This window comes from Bubalus bubalis, chromosome 19, assembly GCF_019923935.1.
Source record: "Bubalus bubalis isolate 160015118507 breed Murrah chromosome 19, NDDB_SH_1, whole genome shotgun sequence".
Classification (NCBI taxonomy): domain Eukaryota; kingdom Metazoa; phylum Chordata; class Mammalia; order Artiodactyla; family Bovidae; genus Bubalus; species Bubalus bubalis.
The window spans coordinates 12608773-12631467 of NC_059175.1; the positions used below are offsets into that span (position 1 = coordinate 12608773).

Sequence of the window (22695 nt, forward strand, 5' to 3'; positions counted from 1 at the left end):
AATAAACGAATGTGTTACATCTGGAGGAGAAAACACAAAAAGTGATGGTATAATATTTGAATACATACAATTACTGGTATGTAACATTCTAATTAACATAATTAGCTTTGAAGCAGTTCACACAATAACTGTTAACATTTGTGTCAATTTAGTAGCAGTTAATGACATGTGTTGCAAAGAACTGCTACTCCTTTCATTTATAAGTGAAATGTAAAAAACCTTTCCAAAAAAGAAAAGGCAACCTCAATGAATACTCAAAACTCTTTAATCAATACAGCGCTGCCCTGGCAGGCTTAGGGGGCAGACCTTGCAGTTTATTCCAAGGATCTACTACCTGGAATATGGGCACCTTAGGGGGAACACAGTATAATCAAATGGGGTTTAGGGAAAAAAAAATAGAATACCAGTTTGTTTTCTACGTCTCTCCTTTTTTGTGGTTTTAGTCCATAATTTGGCATTCAGGCTGACACTCGGCTGATAGGCACCAGTGTTGATGGCTAAAATGCTTCCTTACAGGACACCAAATAGCCACTGCCTCAAGCACTCCAAGCACATTCCACCTCTCCTGTCACCTACCCCAGGACCCCCTGGACCTCTCCAGGATGTGGCAGCTACATGATTAACATCTGACAAAGGGAGCTGCCTCCAGGCCCCTGCTGAAACCCACAGTCAATGTTCTAATGATTTCCTAGTGGAGCCTCACAGGTCTGTTAAAATATTTTTTAGTACCTCTTCTGCCTACGTGTAAATCATTTTAAAACATAGTCACACATTAGGGGATGCATACTCAAAATGTTTTATTGATGGTGTGAACCAGCAAAAATAGTAGAGGCCCAGCAGGCATCCTCTGACTTTTGTTACACATGGACAAACAATAGCAAAGTTTGGCAAATGGCAAATAAATGACTGCAACATTAGTCATATTTTCTGTAAAGCAGATGTTAGCATCCTGAAGGTCCAAACATACAGGCGCTGTGCTACACGGGACACAAAATGTCAACCCCAAAGGACGCAAATTGTATGCCTGACATAAAAAGATGACTCATGAACCTTATGTATAATCCAAAGAGAAGAATGAAAAGGAAAGTAGTTGGGGTTTCTTTGTCTGGATGCCTTTTTTTTTTTCCAATTCAATTGTTTAGTGACATCGTTCCTAAAAGAGTACTTCTTGTTGAAAACACCACATTATCCTTTCCCTACAACTTTACATTTCAAACAAGCTTCATGCCTTTCAAATTATCCTGCATAAAACATAGTAGACCTGCAGTTATCTGAAAACAATCAGAGAAACTTATCTTTATGAGTCCAGCCTCATCAATTCATTCAACCATAAACTGTACATCATGTATTCAATAAAACTCAAATTTCCTGGTTTAATAAACACAACAGTTTTCTCCTCTTGGACAAGAGGGTAACAACAGTTAACACTGTTACTCTATTCCTGTATGTTCCAAGGACCTTAACAGATACCATCTCACTTGATTCTAGCAACAACCACATAAGATAGGTACCACTAATATTCCTTTTTTTCAGAGGCACAGAAAAGTTGCGTTCCATGGTCAAGGTGGTACAGTCCAGATGCCAACCCAGGCAGCCTGGCTTCTGAAGTCCACGCTCTTAAACATGACTCTAAACTGCCTACAGTAATTAAGTTCTAAATCAAGTGCTTGTAAAAACTGATCACAACTTAGATAAAGGCCACTGAAGTGCAGTCTCTCTGGGCAAGGGGAAAGGGCTGACCCAAGGTCTATTGCATCCATAAAATTCTCCAGTTTCAGGATTTATTTTCAGAAGCAAGGCTCTCAAAGGTCAATTAAAATGTAGAGAGGTCCTACAGGCAAAACCTAATATAAATCCATGATATTTTACCTAGTGTCATTTTTAATAGCCCACCAAATGAAATATTTTAGGCTCACATCTTTATCAGCTATAGGTCATTTTCCTGGGCTCTTTAGGCAACCAGACCATTTGGAGATGAGGAGGGGAGTGGGAGACAGCAAGCAGAGAGACCCTTACAGTTTCAGTGATAAATGCTTTGGTTTGGACATGCACAATTCAAAGAAGAATTAATGTGAGGATGCGGAGAGACATCAGGGAAGGCTTCCTGGAAGAGGAAGTGCATATGCTAAGGTACAGACAGGTATTGCCCTGGCAGAAAGAAGGGAGGTACATAGAGAGGTGTTTTCTTTCTAGAGCGAAGAAGGGCATGAGATGAGGAATCTAATACCTTTTGGGGAATGATAGGTGGTTCACGCCTGCCCTGGTTATCTAGCCAAAATTTAGAAGCACTTGAAGATGAGAACCTCCCCCCCTGACCCTCCATCAAGTGAATCTCTCAAGGGGATGGGATGTTCCAGCAAATGGGGAAAGTGTAGAAGTTTCTTAATGGTTTTTGATCAGAGCTATGCACAAAGGGAGACAAAATGATATGACTGGTTCATATTATTTACAGACTAAAACATCACTGCTTGTGTATAGGAACAAAAAAGGAAAAAAAAAAGCAAATGTGTTACACTTAAACAAACTAGGAAAGAAACCTACTTAACTGAGCACCTATATAGGTTAAGCAGGAGGTATCTATAATGAAAGAAAAACAAATAGATTTCATGTAATGAAGAGATTTCACAGGAGTTCTAGAAGAGCATATATACGTACCAAAAATTTCCTATACATACTAAATTTTATATACATACTAAAAACTTCCTATTAAAGAAATATTTCGTTAATATAGTAAAAAGGAAAGAACACAGGTAAAAGAAAGAAGAAACAGAAGTTAGGGATCTAAAGAAGCCAAACAGCAGGAGTACTAGGGCTTAGAATGACAATCAGTCCTACTTTGAGGTCAGGATTACCAAAACTGAAGCTAGAGCTTTTTCATCTTTTCAGAGATTTGTAAAAATGCTGCCTGCTACCCAGAACCCATTCTTTCTTTTTTCAATTGAAGTATAGTCGCTTTACAATGTTGTGTCAACCTCTGCTGTGCAGCAAAATGACTCAGTTATATACACAGATACATTCTTTTTTATATTCATTTCCATTATGATTTATCATGGGGTAGTGAATACAGTTCCCTGTGCTAGCCACAGTAGGACCTGGTTGTTTATCCATTCTAAATTAACAGTTTGCATCTATCAACACCACGCTCCCAGTTTGCTCCTCTCCTGGCCTCCTTAGCAACCATGAGTCTGCTCTCTGTGTCTATGAGTCTGTTTCTGTTGTGTAGATAGGTTCATTTGTGCCACTTTTCAGATTACACATACAGGTGATATCATACGTCATCTGTCTTTCTCTGTCTGACTTACTTCACTTAGTATGATGGTCTCTGCTGTTGTTGTTCAGTCGCTAAGCCATGTCCGACTCTTTGCAACCCCGTGGACTGCAACATGCCAGGCTTCCCTGTCCTTTACTGTTTCCCAGAGTTTGCTCAAATTCATGTTCAATGAATAGTCATAGTCAATGATGCTATCTAACCATCTCATCCTCTGTCACCCCCTTCTCCTCCTGTCCTCAATCCTTCCCAGCATCAGGGTCTTTTCGAATGAGTTAGCTCTTCATATCAGGTGGACAAAGTGTTGGAGCTTTATCTCTAGCATCAGTCCTTCCAGTGAATATTCAGGGTTGATTTCCTTTAGGATTGACTGGTTTTGATCTCATTGCAGTGTAAGCTTGATTAGGTAACATTTGCTTAGTTTTGCTTTTATTTCTATTGCCTTGGGAGGCTGACCTAAGAAAACACTGGTACAATTTACATAAGAGAATGCTTTGCCTACGCACTCTTCTAGGCCTTTATGGTGTCATGTCTTATGCTTAAGTCTTTAAACAATTTTGAGTTTATTTTTGTGCATGGTGTGAAGTGTGTTCTAAATGCATTGATTTAACATGGTTGTCTAACTTCCCCATCATGATTTGTTGAAGAGACCATCTTTTTCTCACTGTATATTATTGCCTCCTTTGTCATAGATTAATTGACCATAGGTGTGTGGGTTTATTTCTGGGCTGTCTATTCTGTTCCATTGATTCATATGCCTGATTTTTACCAGTACCACACTGTTTTGATAACTATAGCTTTGTAGTATCATTTGATGTCTTGGAGAGTTTTATCTCCTGTTTCCACCCCCCGCCCCCCCAGATTGCTCTGGTAAATATGGATCTCTTTTCTTTTAATTAATTTATTTAATTGAAGGCTAATTACTTTACAATATTATAGTGGTTTTTGCCATACATTGACATGAATCAGTCATGGGTATACATGTGTCCCCATCCTGAACCCCCTTCCCACCTCCCTTCCCATCCCATCCCTCAGGGTTGTCCCAGTGCACTGGCCTTGAGCACCCTGTCCCATGCATCTAACCTGGACTAGCGATCTATTTCACATATGGTAATATACTCGTGGAGAAGGCAATGGCAACCCACTCCTAGCGACCCCACTTTATTTTTTCACTTTCATGCATTGGAGAAGGAAATGGCAACCCACTCCATTGTTCTTGCCTAGAGAATCCCAGGGATGGGGGAGCCTGGTGGGCTGCCGTCTATGGGGTCACACAAGAGTCGGACACAACTGAAGCGACTTAGTAGCAGCAGCAGCAGCAGCAATATACACGTTTCAATGCTATACTCTCAAATCATCCCACCCTTGCAAATATGGATCTCTTATGGCTCCATGTAAATTTTTGAATTATTTGTCCTAGTTCTGTGAAAAATGTCATGGATAATTTGATTGGGATCACATTAAATCTATGGATTGCTTTGGGTAGTACTGTTATTTTAACAACATTAATTCTTCCAACCCAAGAGCATGGGTTGTCTTTCCATTTCACTGAATCCTGTTTTATTTCCTTTATTAATGTTTTATAGTTCTCAGTATGTAAGTCTTTCAGTTCCTTGATCAGGTTTATTCCTTTTTTTTTTTTTTAGTACAATTTTATTGGCACCTGTTCTTTAAGTGTTTTCTTTAAATGGAGGTTGATCTGCCCTGAACAATTAAATAACGTATTTATTATATCACAAATAGCTAAGCTGGACCTGTCACATGGCTCTACTCTTAAAAATGAAATCCCCAATAGTATGTCAAATCACAAAGACTAGGTCTCATAATCCCTTAAGCCATTATTAACATCCAATCAATGAACCTAACAAATACAAAGACTATTTCCTTATGACTAAAGTGCTTGAAGGTAACAGCTTTTCCACCCAAGAAACTTCCTAAGGAAAAACACATCACTTGATGGGGTCTTTGAAGGCTCCCCAGCTACTTCATGCAGACATTTTTCTCATTAAAAGATGGTACAAATCCTGGTGACCTCCTACAGTTCAGATTAAATTAGAAATCCTTCTATCCCAGACACCCATGAGTTTCCAGGTTTTCATGTGGTCCTTTGCCTCCCTACCCATGCTAGAAACATCACATTAAGAAGAAACTGTCCATGTTAAAAATCACTGTCCACGTCACATTGTTCACTTTATCTACCACTCCTCACCCCATTCTACTGTGTACATAGTTCCATTATGCCTTGAAGCTTGCCCAACCAAAACCTTCCAGAACCGCAGCCCATATCATTCCTGAAAGTCTAGGAATACACTGCAAACTCTCCAGCCTGTAATCATCTTCTAGTTTGTTCTCTAATTTCTCAGAAGCCTCATTTCAACTATATTACAAGCTGCTTAAAATTCAAGACCATGTGTGACCTCTTTTCTATAAAGGTTTTAATACCAGCTGTATAATAGAGACTCCACTAATAATCAATTAACTGATTAATGTGCATAATAAAGAATACACTGATTCAGAATCCAGTACCACAGATTGAAACTGTGGGTGCCAATAAACTAGGAATAAGTATAATTATCAATACTGCTAATTCTTAGCTAACCAGCCAAGTATTCTAGAAAAATAAGGTAGGAAAGATACTGAAGTATGTTAGATTTTCCAAAGCCACAATAACCAGGACCTTCCTAAGAAGTACATGAATTAAAATAATAATTTTTCACTTCTCCCAAGAACGGAAATGTTACATCCCAATACCTTCCCTCTCCCAGAGCACTGTCTAATTACTATGAATTTCTTGGTTTCTGACAGTAGAATTCATTCGACACACTAAGATAACAAAAAGGTAAGTGCTGTAATTTTACCACGGGGGCAAAAGGACACCAGAAAGGTCAAGGCAAGAGGCCCAGCAGAGAGGCAGCTGTCCACCAGTGGACCAAGGGACACTTCTAAGACGGCAGCTATGACTACCTTCACCATCATCTCTCCAGGCACACAACCCAATCAAATTCTTGACAGCCCAACGATTCAACTAGTCTGGGCTTCAGGAAGCAGAACAGGAGCATTGGTTCAGTTCAGCTCAGTTGCTCAGTCGTGTCCGACTCTTTGCGATCCCATGGACTGCAGCACACCAGGCTTCCCTGTCCATCACCAACTCCCAGAGTCCACTCAAACTCATGTCCATTGAGTCGGTGATGCCATCCAACCATCTCATCCTCTGCCGTCCCCTTCTCCTCCTGCCTTCAATCTTTCCCACCATCAGAAACTATCAAAAGTTGAATTAAGACTTCCTTACGGGAGCTTCCTGGTTGCTCAATGGTTAGGATTCTGGGCTTTCACTGCCATGGCCTGGGTTCATTCCTGGTCAGGGAACTGGGATCCTGCAAGCCATGTGGTGCATCCAGAAAAAAAAGAGAGAAGACCTCCTCAACATTTCTTTAAAAACTACCATTATCTAAGTACTAAACAGTACATACCAGGAACTACCCTCAGTGCTAAAGATACAGTGAGGATAAGAAAGCTGGAGTGCCAGCACTCTCCATTCTTTGGGTCATCTCATCATTCTTAATAGGCAGGTTGGTCAGGTACTGAAATAGGTATACCAGTTGGGTAAGTGGGTAGTAAGTAAAACAACCTATGATCTCTCTCTCCCGCTTTCACACACACACGGTATTGCTGTTATAAATCTGCTTTGCTCCCCTCTATGATGGTCAGTAATTAATAGAGAACATGCATTTCCACCCTGTAAATCCCATAGAATATTTACGGGTGCCATCCATCTCATGGACTCTCAAACACCTCTGACAAGAAGTCCACACTTGGCCAGTCTGTTCAGGCACACCCACGCAGAGAGCCGCTCCGGCAAGCATTCTGTCCTTCCCAGGAAGGACCACACATACATAAAGTAATGAATTTTTTTTTAACCTCTGCAAAAGGTAAAGAAGAGCAAACTGGGGCAGAAAGTTTTAAGTGACTACTTCTGACTGGAGCTCAATTTCAGAAAAGACTCTCCCCCACCAAATAATTAGTAGTTCTTCATTCATTCATTCACTGAATCACAATACCCTTCACCTGTTTCCTGCTGGTTATTCTCATGGCACCCAAGCATGTTCAGAGTAAGGATGCACATTTAGAGTATCTTTTCACAGAAGCAAGAGTTGGATTACAGCAAGGATTTTATAGATCATTTTTAGGCCGATCTTTGATTAATAGACCCCTGATAAACCAGTTACTCTGTGGATAGGCTCAGGTGAGCCCACAATGAGATTTATCCTCATGGATTAGGCCTGACCTATAAGAACCTACTTAGGGGTCCCTACTGCTATTTCAGCCCTGAGTTACAAAAATTCATCCCTTTACTATCAATAGAACCTAGCTCAGAGGGTAATAACTAGGAGATATATTACTCCTGGAATACAAGCACTCCTGAGACTTTGATTATAATGTCCACAGCTGAAGGCACTATTTCACAATTGAGATTACTATTTTCCAGATGAAAAAAACCCTGAGCTGTGGAATAATGCCTTCAGCTACATACATTGTAATCACACTCAGCAGTTCTTGTATCCCAAGAGCAATACAGGTTACCAGTAGTTGGGCTGGTGAGTTGATTTAGGGAATGGAAGGAAGAAGTTGGAGGAGAAAACATAGATAACCCTAATTTCATATTTGCTTTATCTGGGGGGACTTTGGCGTAAGAGTTCAACACGTGCAAAAACCATATCAACTTCACTAAAAAAAAAAATACATTTAAAAAGTAATTATTTTTCACCTAACAAACCAACAAACTTGGTTTTTTTTGGAAGTTCAGGGTGGGTTTTTTGGGGGAATATTGACTGCTGGCCAGAATATAAAGAGACATAAAGTCTCAACTCAGTCGCTGTGATGTCTATGCTCAGTTGTGCCTGACTTTGCAACCCCATGGGCTGTAGCCCACCATGCTCCTTTGTTCATGAGATTTTTCAGGCAAAAAACTGTAGTGGGGTGCCATTTCCTCTTCCAGGGGATCTTTCTGACCCAGGGATCGAACCCACATCACCTGCTTGGCAGGTGGATTCTTTACCTCTGAGCCACCTGGGAAGCCATATATTGATTTCTCAATATATGGAAGCACAAAGTTGTACAGTATTCCTAGAAACAATTTAGCAAGAGTACGGAAAACCTACATCGTGCTCATATCATTTGCCACATTAATCCCCTCCAAGAATCTACCCTGACAAAACAACCAGAGGTGAATGAAGACTTATTAAAAGCCTGCTCATTACCATTATTTTCAATGGGTAAAACCTGGAAATAACCTAAAGGGGGAAATAGTATAATAAATTGTGAGAATTTTATGCAGCCTGGAATATTATGCAGCCTTTAAATTGAGTCATAATGGCTAAGGAGAAATGCTAATTCACGTTGTATTCTACAACTTTTGTTAAGCAATTTATCCAAGGGCATTCAAATAGTTCCTACATCAATATTTAACAGACACTCTCTCGGAGTTAACTAATTGGACTTTGGCTCAGGTTTTTGTTTTTGAGTTATAAGGCCAATAAAGTATTGATATTATATTAAATGACTGCAAATAAAGTCTGTACCCTAAATAAATGCTGACATTATGTCAGTACATTCTGCATGAATTTAAAAGGAAAAATGCACTTTCGCATACGTTTAGTGAATTTTCCCTGACTCTTCATAATGCACTTTTGCAAATGGAAAAGATGAATATTCATTAAGGCTCTCTGAATATATTACAGTTTAAATAGTTTGGTTTTAATATTTATAATACATCATGAAACATAATTTTTCCATTAAAAGAAATGGATACAGTGTCAAAAGAGGGCCGCTGAAGAAACATAAAATTATACTATTTAACCTAATATTAAAAATTGAAAAACAATATTTGAAAGTACTTCCACCCCTAAAAACAGTTAACTGTTCTTAAAAAAAAAACAAACTTTCAGTTTGTGGGGTTGGTGAATTTAGAGTGAAAATAAGGATGAAAGAAACCACAAGGTGGTCTGTGCTGTCCTGTGGTAACTTGCTTCAGTCGTGTCCAACTCTTTGAAACTCAGTGGACAGTAGCCTGCCAGTCTCCTCTGGTTCTCCAGGAAAGAATGCTGGAGTGGGTTGCCATGTATTTTTCCAGGGGATTATTCTGACCCAGATATTGAACCCACATCTCTCTTGTCTCTTGCACTGGCAGGTGTGTTCTTAACCACTAGCATTCACAAGCCTGCAAAAAGCTAAGGACCAAATGGTCAAACTCCTACTCAAATCAAAGGATCTGATTTCCTCCCTTCTGACAATACCACTTAGGCTAAGACCAGCTGTCAACCCCGGGAAATATTTTTTCTACCAACCCCAGGAACGCTGACATCAGCACTTCTTGAGTCACAGATGCTGTGCGAAGCAGCGCACAAGAATTTGCTCATTTATTCCTCATTATAAACTTATGAAGCAACTAGATCCACTAGCCCCACCTCACAGATGAAGAAACTGAGGCTCTCACAGCCAATAAGTGGTAGAAACTGGAGCTGATCTCTAAAACACTCTGCTTCTCATTGCCCAACTGAATAATTATAGTTTAATTCCTGAACACAGTTTTCAAAATTAACTACTCTCTGGCTTGAGGAATATCTTCTTGATTAGGCTAAACAATATAAACCTAAAAGGTAAAATACAGATTAAAAACAAAAAATAAACAAGTCTGTTCTAGGGCACTTAAAAGGTAAAGAAAGGAAATATATTTACTTTTACATTCAACAAGCCTTCACTGAGCACCTATTATGTGCCAAGGACTGTTCTAGGCCCCAGGGAAACACTCGGTAAAACAGAAAAAAATAGCTGTCTTCAAGAATTTTTCATCAGAATAATAGGAGATATACAATAAGCAAATTATGTGGTGTATTGGAAGGAGATAAAGCTATTGAGAAAAGTGGGGTGTGTGGCATGCAGTGAGGGAAAGACTTTCAAACAGAACGGTCAAAGAAGCGCTCAGTAAGAAAGAATATGACAGGGATGCTCACAAGAATCAGAACAGATGAGTCACATGATTCAAATCAAACAGAAAACTGTTGAAAATACTGGAAACTAATTTTCACTGTGTTTCTGCCATCCATCTACCACTCCAAAGAACAAAAGAAGTGACTATTTCTTATGATGGTTACATATACCATTTCTAAACTTTAATCACCAGGGCTTACAACCTTATTTTCCTACGGACAAAATAAGTTACCCCGGGTCCTGCTTTGCCTCCTGAAATTTCCATCTTTCTTACCAGAAAGCAGCATCTGTATAAATCCCCTGCTTTTGACGACTATGACTTCTTTGATAAACTACCCATGTGTGTGGGGAGGGACAGAAAGATGGAGGAAGCAAATGGGGAAATGAGTTTTCCCCTCTTCAGATTAATGTATACGAGGTATACATCTGACACTTCATCAGCACTCCCGGCTGGTGCCCCAGCAGGCGGACACTGGCTGAGCATGTATTCTGCCAGCTACCAGGCTGCTTAGGATGAATTGGCAATGTGCCATTTATCAGAAATGCCCAATGTGTCTGGGAGAAGGAACACAACTACATTTAGCATTGCCAAGGAAAACTAGATACTTCCGGCTAGGAATTAATCTCCTCCTTGAGAAGGTAGTTAGCATTACCTTGAAGCTTGCCTATGGCATTTAAATCACTCTAGGTCATACATTCACTGAAACTCATACCTCCCCAACCATGGCCTTCATTTATATCTTACTAACATATGACTACCTCTCAGATTGAGGGTCTATACTTTCCCCACATGTTCTATTGTTGTGTTGAACATAAAACTGTGATATCAAATGTAATCCTGTCATTTAGACATAAACCACGTTGATTCTGATTTTACCAAGTTCTCCACACTTGAACATATGTGTTGCCTCAACTTTCCTCTTCAAAGAATCAACAAAATACTTAAACCAATGTGACTGCATGACTACTCACAAACAAGTTAAGGAAACTTCCTTGAATATGGGCTGTGATAATTTCTTCATTTTGTCACCGTATTTTGTTAGCAGCTGATATGGAACTTTCAATAGCGTGCCTGTGTACTTTAGTTGTGTCTGACCCTCTACAACTCTATGGACTGCAGCCCTCCAGGCTCCTCTGTCCATGGGATTCTCCAGGCAAAAACACTGGAGTGGGTTGCCATGCCCTACTCTAGGGGATCTTCCCAACCCAGGAATCGAACCCATGTCCCTTATGTCTCCTACACTGGCAGGCGCATTCTTTACAACCGAATGGGATTTGGTCCATTACATGGACTTTGAGGCTAATCACGATTATAAGATGCACTGGACAGCAAAACCAAAAATACTTTAGATAGATGGTCTTAATTAGACACCCATGATAGCATACAGAATTGCATCATCACTCCAGCCTTGCAACTAAAGGAATCTGTCACTTTCCACTAGTGATTATCCATTCCATCAATATTATTTACTGAATGTCTCCTATATGCACGATGTTGTGCTAGGAACAGTGAGGAGCAGAACGTCAGATCAGACAGGAATTCTGCCCTCAAGGAACGTGCAGTCTAGCAGGGGGATATTAGGCATAAACACAAAGAACTAAGACAGAGGTGGGCCTTGATAAACGCTGAGTCAGAAGGAAGGTAAACTTACAGCTCGAAGATGGGGGCAATGGGGCTTATTGTGGCCAGGAGAGAATGAGAGTGAAGCATCTTGTATTGGTGGCTCAGACAATAAAGAACCCTCCTGCAATGCAGGAGACTCGGTTTCGATCCCAGGGAACGGCTACCCATGCCAGAATTCTTGCCTGGAGAATTCCAAGGACAGAGGAGCCTGGTGGGCTACAGTCTATGGGGTTGCAAAAAGTCAGACATGAATGAGCAACTAACAATGTTCTACTGTACAATGCACTTCCAGTAACATAAGGCTTATTTTGAAGACAAGAAAAAGGGGGATAGAAAGGAAAAAGAAAAAGGTCTAATAGATATACATTAATACTCCTCCAGCATCATTCTCTATCAAATCTGTTAGGTGTAATCAGCATAATTTAGATATAAGCCAATCCAAGAAACATAGACTAACTTGAATGACTCTGCAAAGGGCACAAAAAAAACAGGCAAAGTCATGAAAGTATACTGAGCGACATGCTGAAATAAGTGACATGGCAGAGAAACCTGAGCAAATTGCTGCCGAACAATGAGGAAATCAAGGCGGTGCTCTGCCTGGCAGCTCTCCTCCAGCTGCTCCTGCTCATGAAACGCCAGAAGGTGGGGGACAGAAGACATGGTCAAATAGCCTGCAAATGGTTTTCCTTAGACAACAATTAGGAAGCAAGGAAACCTCTGAAGAAAAGATATGATGAGGGTGACATTTTAAACCCTCACTGTCTAGTAGTAAATGGTGAGTCACCATCTGGCTTTGGTGCCACATGTGATTTTTACTCTGGCTAATATTTGAGGCTTGCTAGGTGCCAGGTACTATTTTAACTTTGCTTTTCATGGTATTTTAACATTTTCTCTAGTCTTGCTCCTAAACCCTGTAAATACTTGCAGGGTAAATAAGCTGACAAGTGACTCTCTGATAAGAATGCTCTTCTCCTTGGTTTTGTATCTTATTTCCAAATATCTTAGGTCACCTGACATGTGTTTCATCAATCAATCAATCAGTTTCTAGTCTGAGTACATAACTACCAGTATTAGGCACATTACTTTGTGGCAGTGTTGTTTTAATTAGAATGATTTACTTGGCAATAAACGTACAGGATTATCTATTTACATGTAAGAATAATATTGTAGTGGCCCCCAAAGCACTTCTGTTTAAAAAAAAATAAAATCACTGATTGTGAGGAATTTTCTTCTTTCCTTAAAAAGTAAATGCTTACAAAAGTAAAATAAGCTTTTAATAAAAATTTCTCAAGAAGGAAAAGTAACTGAACTCGGGGATGGGATGGGGGAAAATGCTAAAATGCATCATTTAACTGAACCTTTAAAAATAAGCCCCCAAATTTTCCTGAGAAGTAAAAGATACATTTTGATTTAAAGACCATAGTCAATTTTGAAGTCATAAAATATCCTCAAAGAAACTTTTCAGGGATAACTATCCAGTATGTTCAGAAGTTTTATGATTCTGAAACTAGAAACAGTGAGTTTCAATGCTGAATTCCAGAGACTGTTTAATAGGTTGTTTCATCTCGCAGTTTGCTGAAGAGCTAATAAAATCTAAGAAACTAAGCAATATGCTTAAACGTATATAGCTACCTAACGACAAAAGCAGGATTAGAGGTTAGACCTAAATTAGATCTCTCTTACATTACTGAACGATTTTCAAATATCTCCCATGATTTATTATCAGTGTATAAAATTATAAGGCACTGACATATCATTTGCATCACCATCAGTAAAAGATATTTCAAAATCTATTCCTATACCATATAATCCCACCACCAATACAAAAGCAACCTGTATAGACCTCTAGGCTGTGCCAAAGGTTAAAGTTGAAAAGTAATGGGCCCACTGGAAAACAAAATTCTCATAAGCATCATGGTTAAAAATAAAAGTCTATATTACTTTTTTTTTTTAAAGGAATATAGGAGTCCATGGGGTCGCTGAGGGTCGGACACAACTGAGCGACTTCACTTTCACTTTTCACTTTCATGCTTTGGAGAAGGAAATGGCAACCCACTCCAGTGTTCTTGCCTGGAGAATCCCAGGGACGGGGGAGCCTGGTGGGCTGCTGTCTATGGGGTTGCACAGAGTTGGACACAACTGAAGTGACTCAGCAGCAGGAGCCCATGCTTCTAACAAATGCATAAATATTTATGCCATGTGCCAACCTGTAGGTGTAGAGAGAGTGCTGGAGCTGAAAATAATAACCATTTTCAATGATTCTAGAAGAGAAGGATCCAGGCAAGAATCACCAATGAATATGGAATCCAAAGGAAATTTTTGATAAGAAGAAACATGCTTGGATGGCCTCAAAGTGTCTCCCTGCCAAAGGCTTATTGACTGCAAGAGAAAAGTTCTAACTGTGGAGAAACTAGCCAATGCCTTGTCTGGGTGAAAAAAATTAACATCATAATGATGGGCAGATGGACATATCATCACCTGCCCATGGCATGACCTGAAAGGATACAACATCCCCAATGTCACATTCTGGGCTGGAATGTAAAACCCAAAGCTCACTGTAAGAAAACATCAGACATACCAGACACTGTCATATGAGGAATATTCCTTTAAAAAATGGGGTGGGGATGTCACTTAGTCTTCAAAACTGTCAGCGTCATAAAAGGCAAAGAAACACTGGGGAGAGTTTCCAGATTAAAGGATAATTAAATACAAGACATGACCCCAGACTGGATCCTCTGCTGAAGGAGGGAAAATACTATAGAGGACATTATTGGGCCAATTGATAAAAATGAAATACAGATGGCAGAGCAGATAAAAGACTTCTTTCATGCACAAATTTAATGAAGTTACCTGCGATAACAAAAGGCCATGATATATATAACCTATTCTCAAAGAGTTCAAAACATTATATGCGAGTGTATATACATATACACGGAGAGAGAAATCAGTACAGCAAATAGGCAAGAGTTAATACTTAAACCCAGGCAAAGGATCAGCTGGCACTGTATGTATTTGTCTTATTTGTGCAACTTTCCTGTAAGTTTGAAATTATTTTCAAATAAGTTTTTTGCTTTAAAAAAGCTGAGAACCATTTTCATTTCTTTCGAGGGAAAAGTTGAGACAGAGTTAAGTTTACAAAAATATTCCAACTTAGATTGAAGGGGAGAATCTGGTAAAAACCAGCACACTGGAAACAAAAAATTTCAGTGTCAAATCTGAGCTTAACATTAAATGTAGGTTTAAGTTCAAATCTAGAGCGATAAACTCAATGAATTTAGACCTCCCTACGTCGGTGGTAACACGGAGCAAAGCTAACCGACCGCAGACAGAGCCCGAAGACACTCACCAGGCTGGCGGTGAGCGAGGGCGCCGACTGGCCCAGGGCCTGGCTGCGCATGCGCACGAGGTTGGACGTCTCCGCAGAGGTGGCCCAGGCTTGCCCCGCTGCCGGGTTTGGAAGGAGATACCTGCCTGTTGGGGATAAAAAGAAGGCAGTATGAGTAGTGGGCAGAATGGCAGTGCTTCTGTAGAAATCCTTATATACCATTTCAGCCATACATTACAATTATATTGTATAGCACCTGGAAGCAGATTGTTTCAAGTCTGGAGATTCAGTTTTAGGTTTTGATCCCAAGTTCCCACATAAACCCAGGTAAGTCTCTTCATCTCCAGAATTTGTAGGGCAAGAGGAAGGGTCTTGTTACTATGTTGAGGAGTTGAGGATATATATATATATATATATATGTATATGTAAACATACAAAGCATCCTCAGCATTGTGGAAATGAACATGTGCATTTAGAAATGTACTTTTAAAACAGCTAATATGGAAAGTGATATAGGAATGCACTAGGAAACTGTCTACGAAGATCATGACCGACAAAAGGAGGAGTTGGAAGCCTTTCAAGGTGAAATGGGGCTGGTGCCCTTTTCTCCCAGCTTCTCTGTCTCTGAAGCTACTGGTGTTCATCCAGCTGTGTCCACAGGACAGATGATGGTATCCATTTGCATAAAGCAGGACATTAATGTCAGTGTAGGTTCAATGAGCAATTTACATCAACCTTGAACTCATATATATGTGTATGTCTTTAAAAGTCAAACAGCTGAACCAACTCACATTGTATTACTTCTTCAGTGCACGGATTAGACTAGTTATCAACACATAAGATATACACCTTTATGTTAGGATGGGTGTGAATAGTCACATAGTAATGAAGCTCAGTAAAAACAGAGACCATGTTTGATATTTTGCTGTAGCACAGTAATTGGTCATAGCAGGTACTCATTCAATATTTGTTGAATGATGAAAGAACAAGTGGGCACTTCTTTCCCAAAAAACACATGAAGACAATGAAAAGACAGTAACCAAACCGTAGATTCTCCTCTATGGGCTGCATGTATGGGGACTCCAGCTTCATCCCTCCAAGATTCATGAGGACTGTGGCCCGTGTGGTTGGTAACCCTGCAGCAGAAGTAGCACTGTGCCTGGTATTCTCCCCAGCAGGTCTGTTCCTTATAAAAGAACCCCCATATCTTTCCTTAGGCATGCACTTCACAAGCACCCACTGGTTAATAACTATTGATATATAATAACAATTGAAATATGTATTAATATATTGCAATATATTAACTATTGAAATAAGTGGAAATATATTAACGTATTAAATGGGCTTCCCAGGTGGTACAGTGGTGAAGAATCCACCTGCCAATGCAGGAGGGAGACACAGGAGACACAGGTTCGATCCCTGGGTCAGGAAGATCCTCTGCAGGAGGAAATGGCAACCCACTCCAGTATTCTTGCCTGAAAAATTCCAGGGACAGAGGATCCTGGTGGGCTTCAACCCATGGGTTCGCAGAGTCGGTCACAACTGAGCATGTATGCACATACCATATTAAATATGTGAGAATTCATATTTTATGGCAAGACAATAATTTTTTACATACAAAAATGCTGACTGCCCATTCTGACCCCCCAAACTGAGGGGTCACTTATTCAAGACCTTCTCCAAGCCTCAGGTTCCTCAGCTGTAAAACAGGGGTAAACTTATAGGGCGGTGCTAAAATTAAAAAAAAGAAAACACATCATATAATGAACATTCAATAAACTTAAAAAAATAAGCCAAAGAGCTATGCAACACATGAGGGATGGCAAGGTGAGCAAGACATAAAATTTTGTTAATCCACTGGAACAAATAATCACATTAAGAAGCATTTACATAATGTTTATTATCCTGTCATAGGTAAGATTTTAGATGTTATTCCTAGTCCCATCCCAGGAATCAAAGGACTGTTACAAATTGGAGGGTCTGATAGCACAACACTTGGAGTATTTTATTCCTGCCTGGACCCCCATTAGTGTTAATAGGGAAAAGAGGACAACAGATGGGTTTAAGGCAGTCATTAGAAGGCATCAACATTGTGCCATAGTTGATAGTGATTACATCAAACTTTATACAAATTTTCTTTCTGATGACTACCAAGAGCCTCTGGAAAGTGTGTTGCTGCCGTATTCATGCATCATTTGCTGCCTACGATTTAAGAAAATTAGCATCTGTCAATGCATTATTCAGCTGCACAGGGTGGAAATTAATGGATAATACCATTCCCACTCTGTTGTAGGAGAGGTGAGCTTGCCTAGCAATCTGGCTGCTCTGTTTGAATGCTGCATCAAGCTTGTTGTTACAACTGGAACTTTGATCAGCTTTGTGTTTTTTGGAAACACATTGCTAAAATTCCAATACGCTTATTAAAACCTTTATTAGGTACTGTCTACTGACATAACTAGAAATTTGGAGGCAATAAAGAGAGGTCCATATTAAAGCTGAAATCTGTTGGTCAGAGTGAAACAAGAATTTGTCAAGCTTAAACCACAGAGGTATGGGTTATTGGAATGGAGTTTTATACTGATTATTGTCACTGTTTTGGTCACAGGGTCTTTACTCAACAGAGTAGAAAGATCTGCAACCTTTTAAGGTTATGTACAAAAATAAGTACATTACTAAGGCTCAGATTGTACCTTGGTTCTATCTAGGTTACATATGGTCTTTTTCCTGGTTTGAGTTTTCCTTTGTTTTCATCCTGAAATTAAAAAAAAAAAAAAAAAAAAAAACAAGAAGCAAGACCTCCATAAACACATGTCCTCAAACATGAGATGTATGCTTTCAAAGATGTATGCTTGAAGTATCCCTCTGAAGTAGGAAAATATCAGGTCAGCAACAAATTCAGCAGAATGGCTATATAAAGAATTAAATATAGCCTCTGGAGACCTACATTGGCATCAGAGAATAATGGTACCTGCTTAGATTTAAAAGCCTCCAGTAAGTTCCCTATCACCTGAAATGCAATACAGATTTAGCAGTCAGGCTATGGTCTTAACATTTTGGGTTACTTCTCTTGACTACAAATAGGACAGTAAAGGGAAAATAGACCTAGGAACTCTATATAACAAAGAAGTCTTGAGAAATGGCTTCTGGTGCTCAGTTATATATAAGAATGCTGGCAAAGTTTGACTATCCCTCTAAGGTAGCCACCAGGAAGAAAGGGAAGCTCAGGTGGCTCGTGTGTTGCTCTCAAGGGTTTTGGTGAGGGGTGGGGGAGCCACAGAAGGGAGGAACGGAGAATGGGGCAGCATTACAGAGGCAAGAGCTGGGACAAAAAGAACAGTGGGCAGCTGGCACGGTGCTGGCGCCACAAGCACGCAGAGGGGGCCACAGGCTCCCGTCTCTCATCCATCAGCTTTCTTTTTTGGGCTGTCACCAGGCTCTACCGTCACCAGCATCTACGGAAGCTCCACAGCAGTCCCCAGAAAGTTCACATCTACCAGTTCACCCTCCCTGCTGCCTACTGAAACCTCCCTTGCTAATTCCACTTTGGGGTATATACACACAAAAAGTGAAAGGAAGGACTCAAAACAGAAGCTTGTATCCCACATTCAAAGCAGCATTATTCACACTAGCCCAAAGGTAAAAACAACCCTAATGTCTATGGATGGATGGATGGATGGATGGATAACCAAATGTAGCATGTACGAACAATGGATTATGATTTAGCCTTTGAAAGGAGAGAAACTGACACATTCTACAACATGAAGGAACCTTAAAACATGCTAAGTAAAATAGGCCAGATACAAAAGAACACATATTGTAACATATCATATGATTCCACTTATTTGAGGTCCCTGGAATAGTCAAATTCACTGAGATACAAAGTTTAACAGTGGTTACTGGAGGGCTGGGGGAGGAGGCCCAGCCAGGAATGAAGCATTATTGTTTAATGAGTACAGAGTTTCAATTTGATGAAAAATTTCTGGAGATGGATAGTGGTGATTGTTGCACAACAATACGAAAGTACTTAATGATGCCACTGAATTGTATACTTAATATACTATAAAGTACGAAAGGTTAAAATAGCAAGTGTATATTTCCATACACATATACATACACACCCTCCCTTGCCTAGCTAAAACTATCATACCTTATATAGGAAAAAATGAGGGGGTCCTTTTGTTGTCCAAAAGAAGGTATCTACAGTGAACTCCATCAGGACCTGCTTTCACAAATTATACTCAAATTATACTTAAGCCCTCCAAATCATTTACTAGTCAGAGGAACTGAGTTTTTCAAGACCTCTGCAAACTTTCAAAATGGAGAGAGCTTAAAGAGCGTGCTAAGACACTGACGGTACCTGGACAGAGTCCACGAGTCAGCAGCCATCGCCCCACGTGCACTCCATCATCATCAGGATATTCCTCTTTTATGCCCCATTGCTCAGCCCTAAACATCGGTTCCCGCATCATAGTGGCTGTCGTGCTCACAGGCAATTACAGGCTCCCTTTATTCATCTTCAGCTGGGCTGCTGCAACACAGAGACACGGTCTCTTTCATCTTCCCTCTCACATGGGTGACTGACTTCCAATTTCTTGTCCCCACTGCAAAAGAATAACTATACCTAGACAGCATTGACAATGCTGCTAAATCATTCTTCTTAATGGCATAAATAAATATAATTTGAGAAACCAACAGACTTGTGACCAGGGAGGGCTGAAGTTCACTGACTCCTATATTGAGCTGCTATTCTAGCCTTAAAAAAAGAAAAAAAAAAAGTGTGTGTTGACTCACACAAGAAAAGTCCAAAGCATAGGCATGACCCCAAGTCCTTGAAGACATCACTGCCTACTAGCCAGGGATATCCACTGACAGGAACTGAAAGCCAAATGAAGAGAGAACACATACTTTTAGGGAGGCTGGTTGTCACAGCACCGTGATGCCAATGGGGTATCAAGGTCTGATTCAAATTAATCTCCCAATGCAGCAGTCAAGTCTTCAGACTACTAAGACCCATCCCCACCAGAGATGCCCAATTTCACTTCTTAGAATATTATCAGCAGCATTCTATATTAAACACGAAATGGCAAGGCAACATTACTAACCACATGGGCCTGATGAGGTGACAAGGTGCACGCATGCTAAGTTGCTTCACTCATGTCTGACTCTTTGTGATGCTATGGACTGTAGCCTGCCAGGCTCCTCTGTCCATGGGATTCTCCAGGCAAGAATACTGGAGTAGATGAGCCATGCCCTCCTCCAGGGGATCTTCCCGACCCAGGAACAGAACCTGTGTCCTTTACATCTCCTGCATTGGCAGGCAGGTTCTTTACCACTAGCACCACCTGGGAAACCTGACAAAGTTAGGGGGACACTTCAAAAGGAAGCTTGTAGCAAGCAGAGCAAATAGCAGATGCTAACTGATAGAGCAAGCTCAGACTGACTGGGTCCATGACAAATATGTCAAGGAGTCTCTAAAGCCTAATTCCATACCCTGAGAGAGCTAGGGACCGCAGAAAAATACCAGAACAACACACAACTATGGAAATCCAAGCCCCTGGACAAACCACAAGGCTATGGAGCAGCAACTCAAGCTGCCACTGCCACTGTCGACTGCAGTTTTTAATCAAAAGTAACTTTGGAAAATGTGTCAAGATGACTCAACAGTACAGTGGTCTTTTCATCCCCAGTCACAGAGAGACACCCGGTTACCCTTGCCATTGAATGACAAAAGGGCAAAAATGCCAACACGTGGTCTATTTTAAGTGGAAACAATTCAGATCTACACTTAAAGAGAAATATATTTGGCTTCTTTTCTTTTCCCTTAACCTGTTCTGAAAGAAGAAATATTTCTTCTCATCTAGTGAGATTACCAAATTCTAATAAGGGAAGCTATTTGGATCATATGAGTTAATACACGAAACAGAGCTTAGTAAGCTTTGGTGTTCCTATTGTTTTTAGTACTTGACTGCTGCCTTTTGATGGACCTGCTGCTAAGTCGCTTCCGGCGTATCCGACTCTGTGCAACCCCAGAGACAGCAGCCCACCAGGCTCCCCCGTCCCTGGGATTCTCCAGGCAAGAACACTGGAGTAGGGTTGCCATTTCCTTCTCCAATGCAGGAAAGTGAAAAGTGAAAGTGAAGCTGCTCAGTCGTGCCGACTGTTAGTGACCCCATGGACTACAGCCCACCAGGCTCCTCCGTGCATGGGATTTTCCAGGCAAGAGTACTGGAGTGGGGGCCATTGCCTTCTCCGTTTGATGGACCAACACCCAGCAAATTCTCCCATCCTGCAATGACAACCAGCCCTCACCAGTGACTCCTTGCACCTTTCATGGGGTGATTGTCTGGATATAAAATTCCTATCAAAAAATACATAATGGTTTGGCTCTAAGCTCCAGCTGTACAGACCAAAGGCTAACGTGACAACTTAAAATTGATTTTTAAGGAAGTATTAAATAGAGCTACCCTAATGAGAACATGGTAATATGAATCTGACACCAAGCAGCGTCGCCTGCAGTGTCGGTGTGAGTGAGGGCACCCGGGAGCCGCGAGGGGATGGTGTCTAAGTGACACCGGGCACAGGTCAGAGTGAACATCTGCAATCTAGCCTCCCTCCATCCTCGTATTGAAATATAATTCAGCAGAATGAATTGCTAGACATGTCTAAACCCCCTGGGAAATGACAGATATTGATGAATGCTGTTGGGAAGATATATGGAAGGAAACGGCAAATAAATAGAACCATTTTTTCTCAGAGTCATTTTGCAGATATGTGGAGCAGCTGTTAAACTACTTGTCAGCTCCCCGTGCTCTCTTCCTCTCTCTCCTTCCTCACCCTCCTCTGCATTCTCTACACCTTTCTAAACCCTCCTGGAGGACCAGCATCTTTTTAAAATAATAATCAAAGTCATAAGAGCCATCTCCTCCTCCCCTGTCATACTCTGGCTTCTCAACCAGTTAGTCCAACCCTTTCCAAAATTTCATTCCATTCGAACATGTTGGCTGCCTGCTCTGGATCCCGGAAAGACAGCTGACCCTTGAACAACACAGGCTGGAATGGCACGGTTCCGCTTACTTGTGGATTTTTTTCAGTGGTCAACATTGCAGTTCTGCCCAAACTGTGAAGGGTTCAATCTGCAGATATGGAACCATGGCTGGAGGGAACCATGGTTAGAGACGGTTGGCTTTAAGTTGCATGAGGCTTTTTGACTTCGCAGAGGGTCGGCATCCTCAACCACTTCATTGTTTGAGGGTCAACTGTACTTTCAATTTTTAAACTCATGAAATGAAATGGCTGAATTCAAATCCACTAGCCTTTGGCCCCAGCCATAAAGCTCAAATCTAAAATTCAAAGCCTGACTACTGCCACACAGTAGCTGCGTGACCTTGTTAACTTCTTAAGCCTCAAGTTGCCATAAATGCTCTTTAAAATGGAAATGACTGACCAACATCTTGGGGTGACTGTGAGGACACAGAATGTAAACTGAGAGCC

At 40.7% G+C, this 22695-nt stretch overlaps 1 protein-coding gene across 16 annotated transcripts in view; it reads right to left on the reverse strand.

Annotated features, from left to right (window-relative positions):
• Positions 1 to 22695, reverse strand: part of MAST4 (microtubule associated serine/threonine kinase family member 4) — a 614032-nt gene that overhangs the window by 397308 nt on the left and 194029 nt on the right. For 10 of the 16 annotated variants that reach the window (XM_044932666.2, XM_044932672.2, XM_044932663.2 and 7 more), the window contains 2 exons: positions 16245 to 16340; positions 15226 to 15350 (listed from right to left, as the gene is read on the reverse strand). In XM_044932666.2, the coding sequence (XP_044788601.1) occupies positions 15226 to 15350; positions 16245 to 16340 (221 nt within the window). Of the gene's footprint in view, positions 1 to 15225; positions 15351 to 16244; positions 16391 to 22695 lie in introns of all 16 variants that reach the window. The other 6 variants (XM_044932662.2, XM_044932670.2, XM_044932665.2 and 3 more) reach the window with 3 other exon arrangements.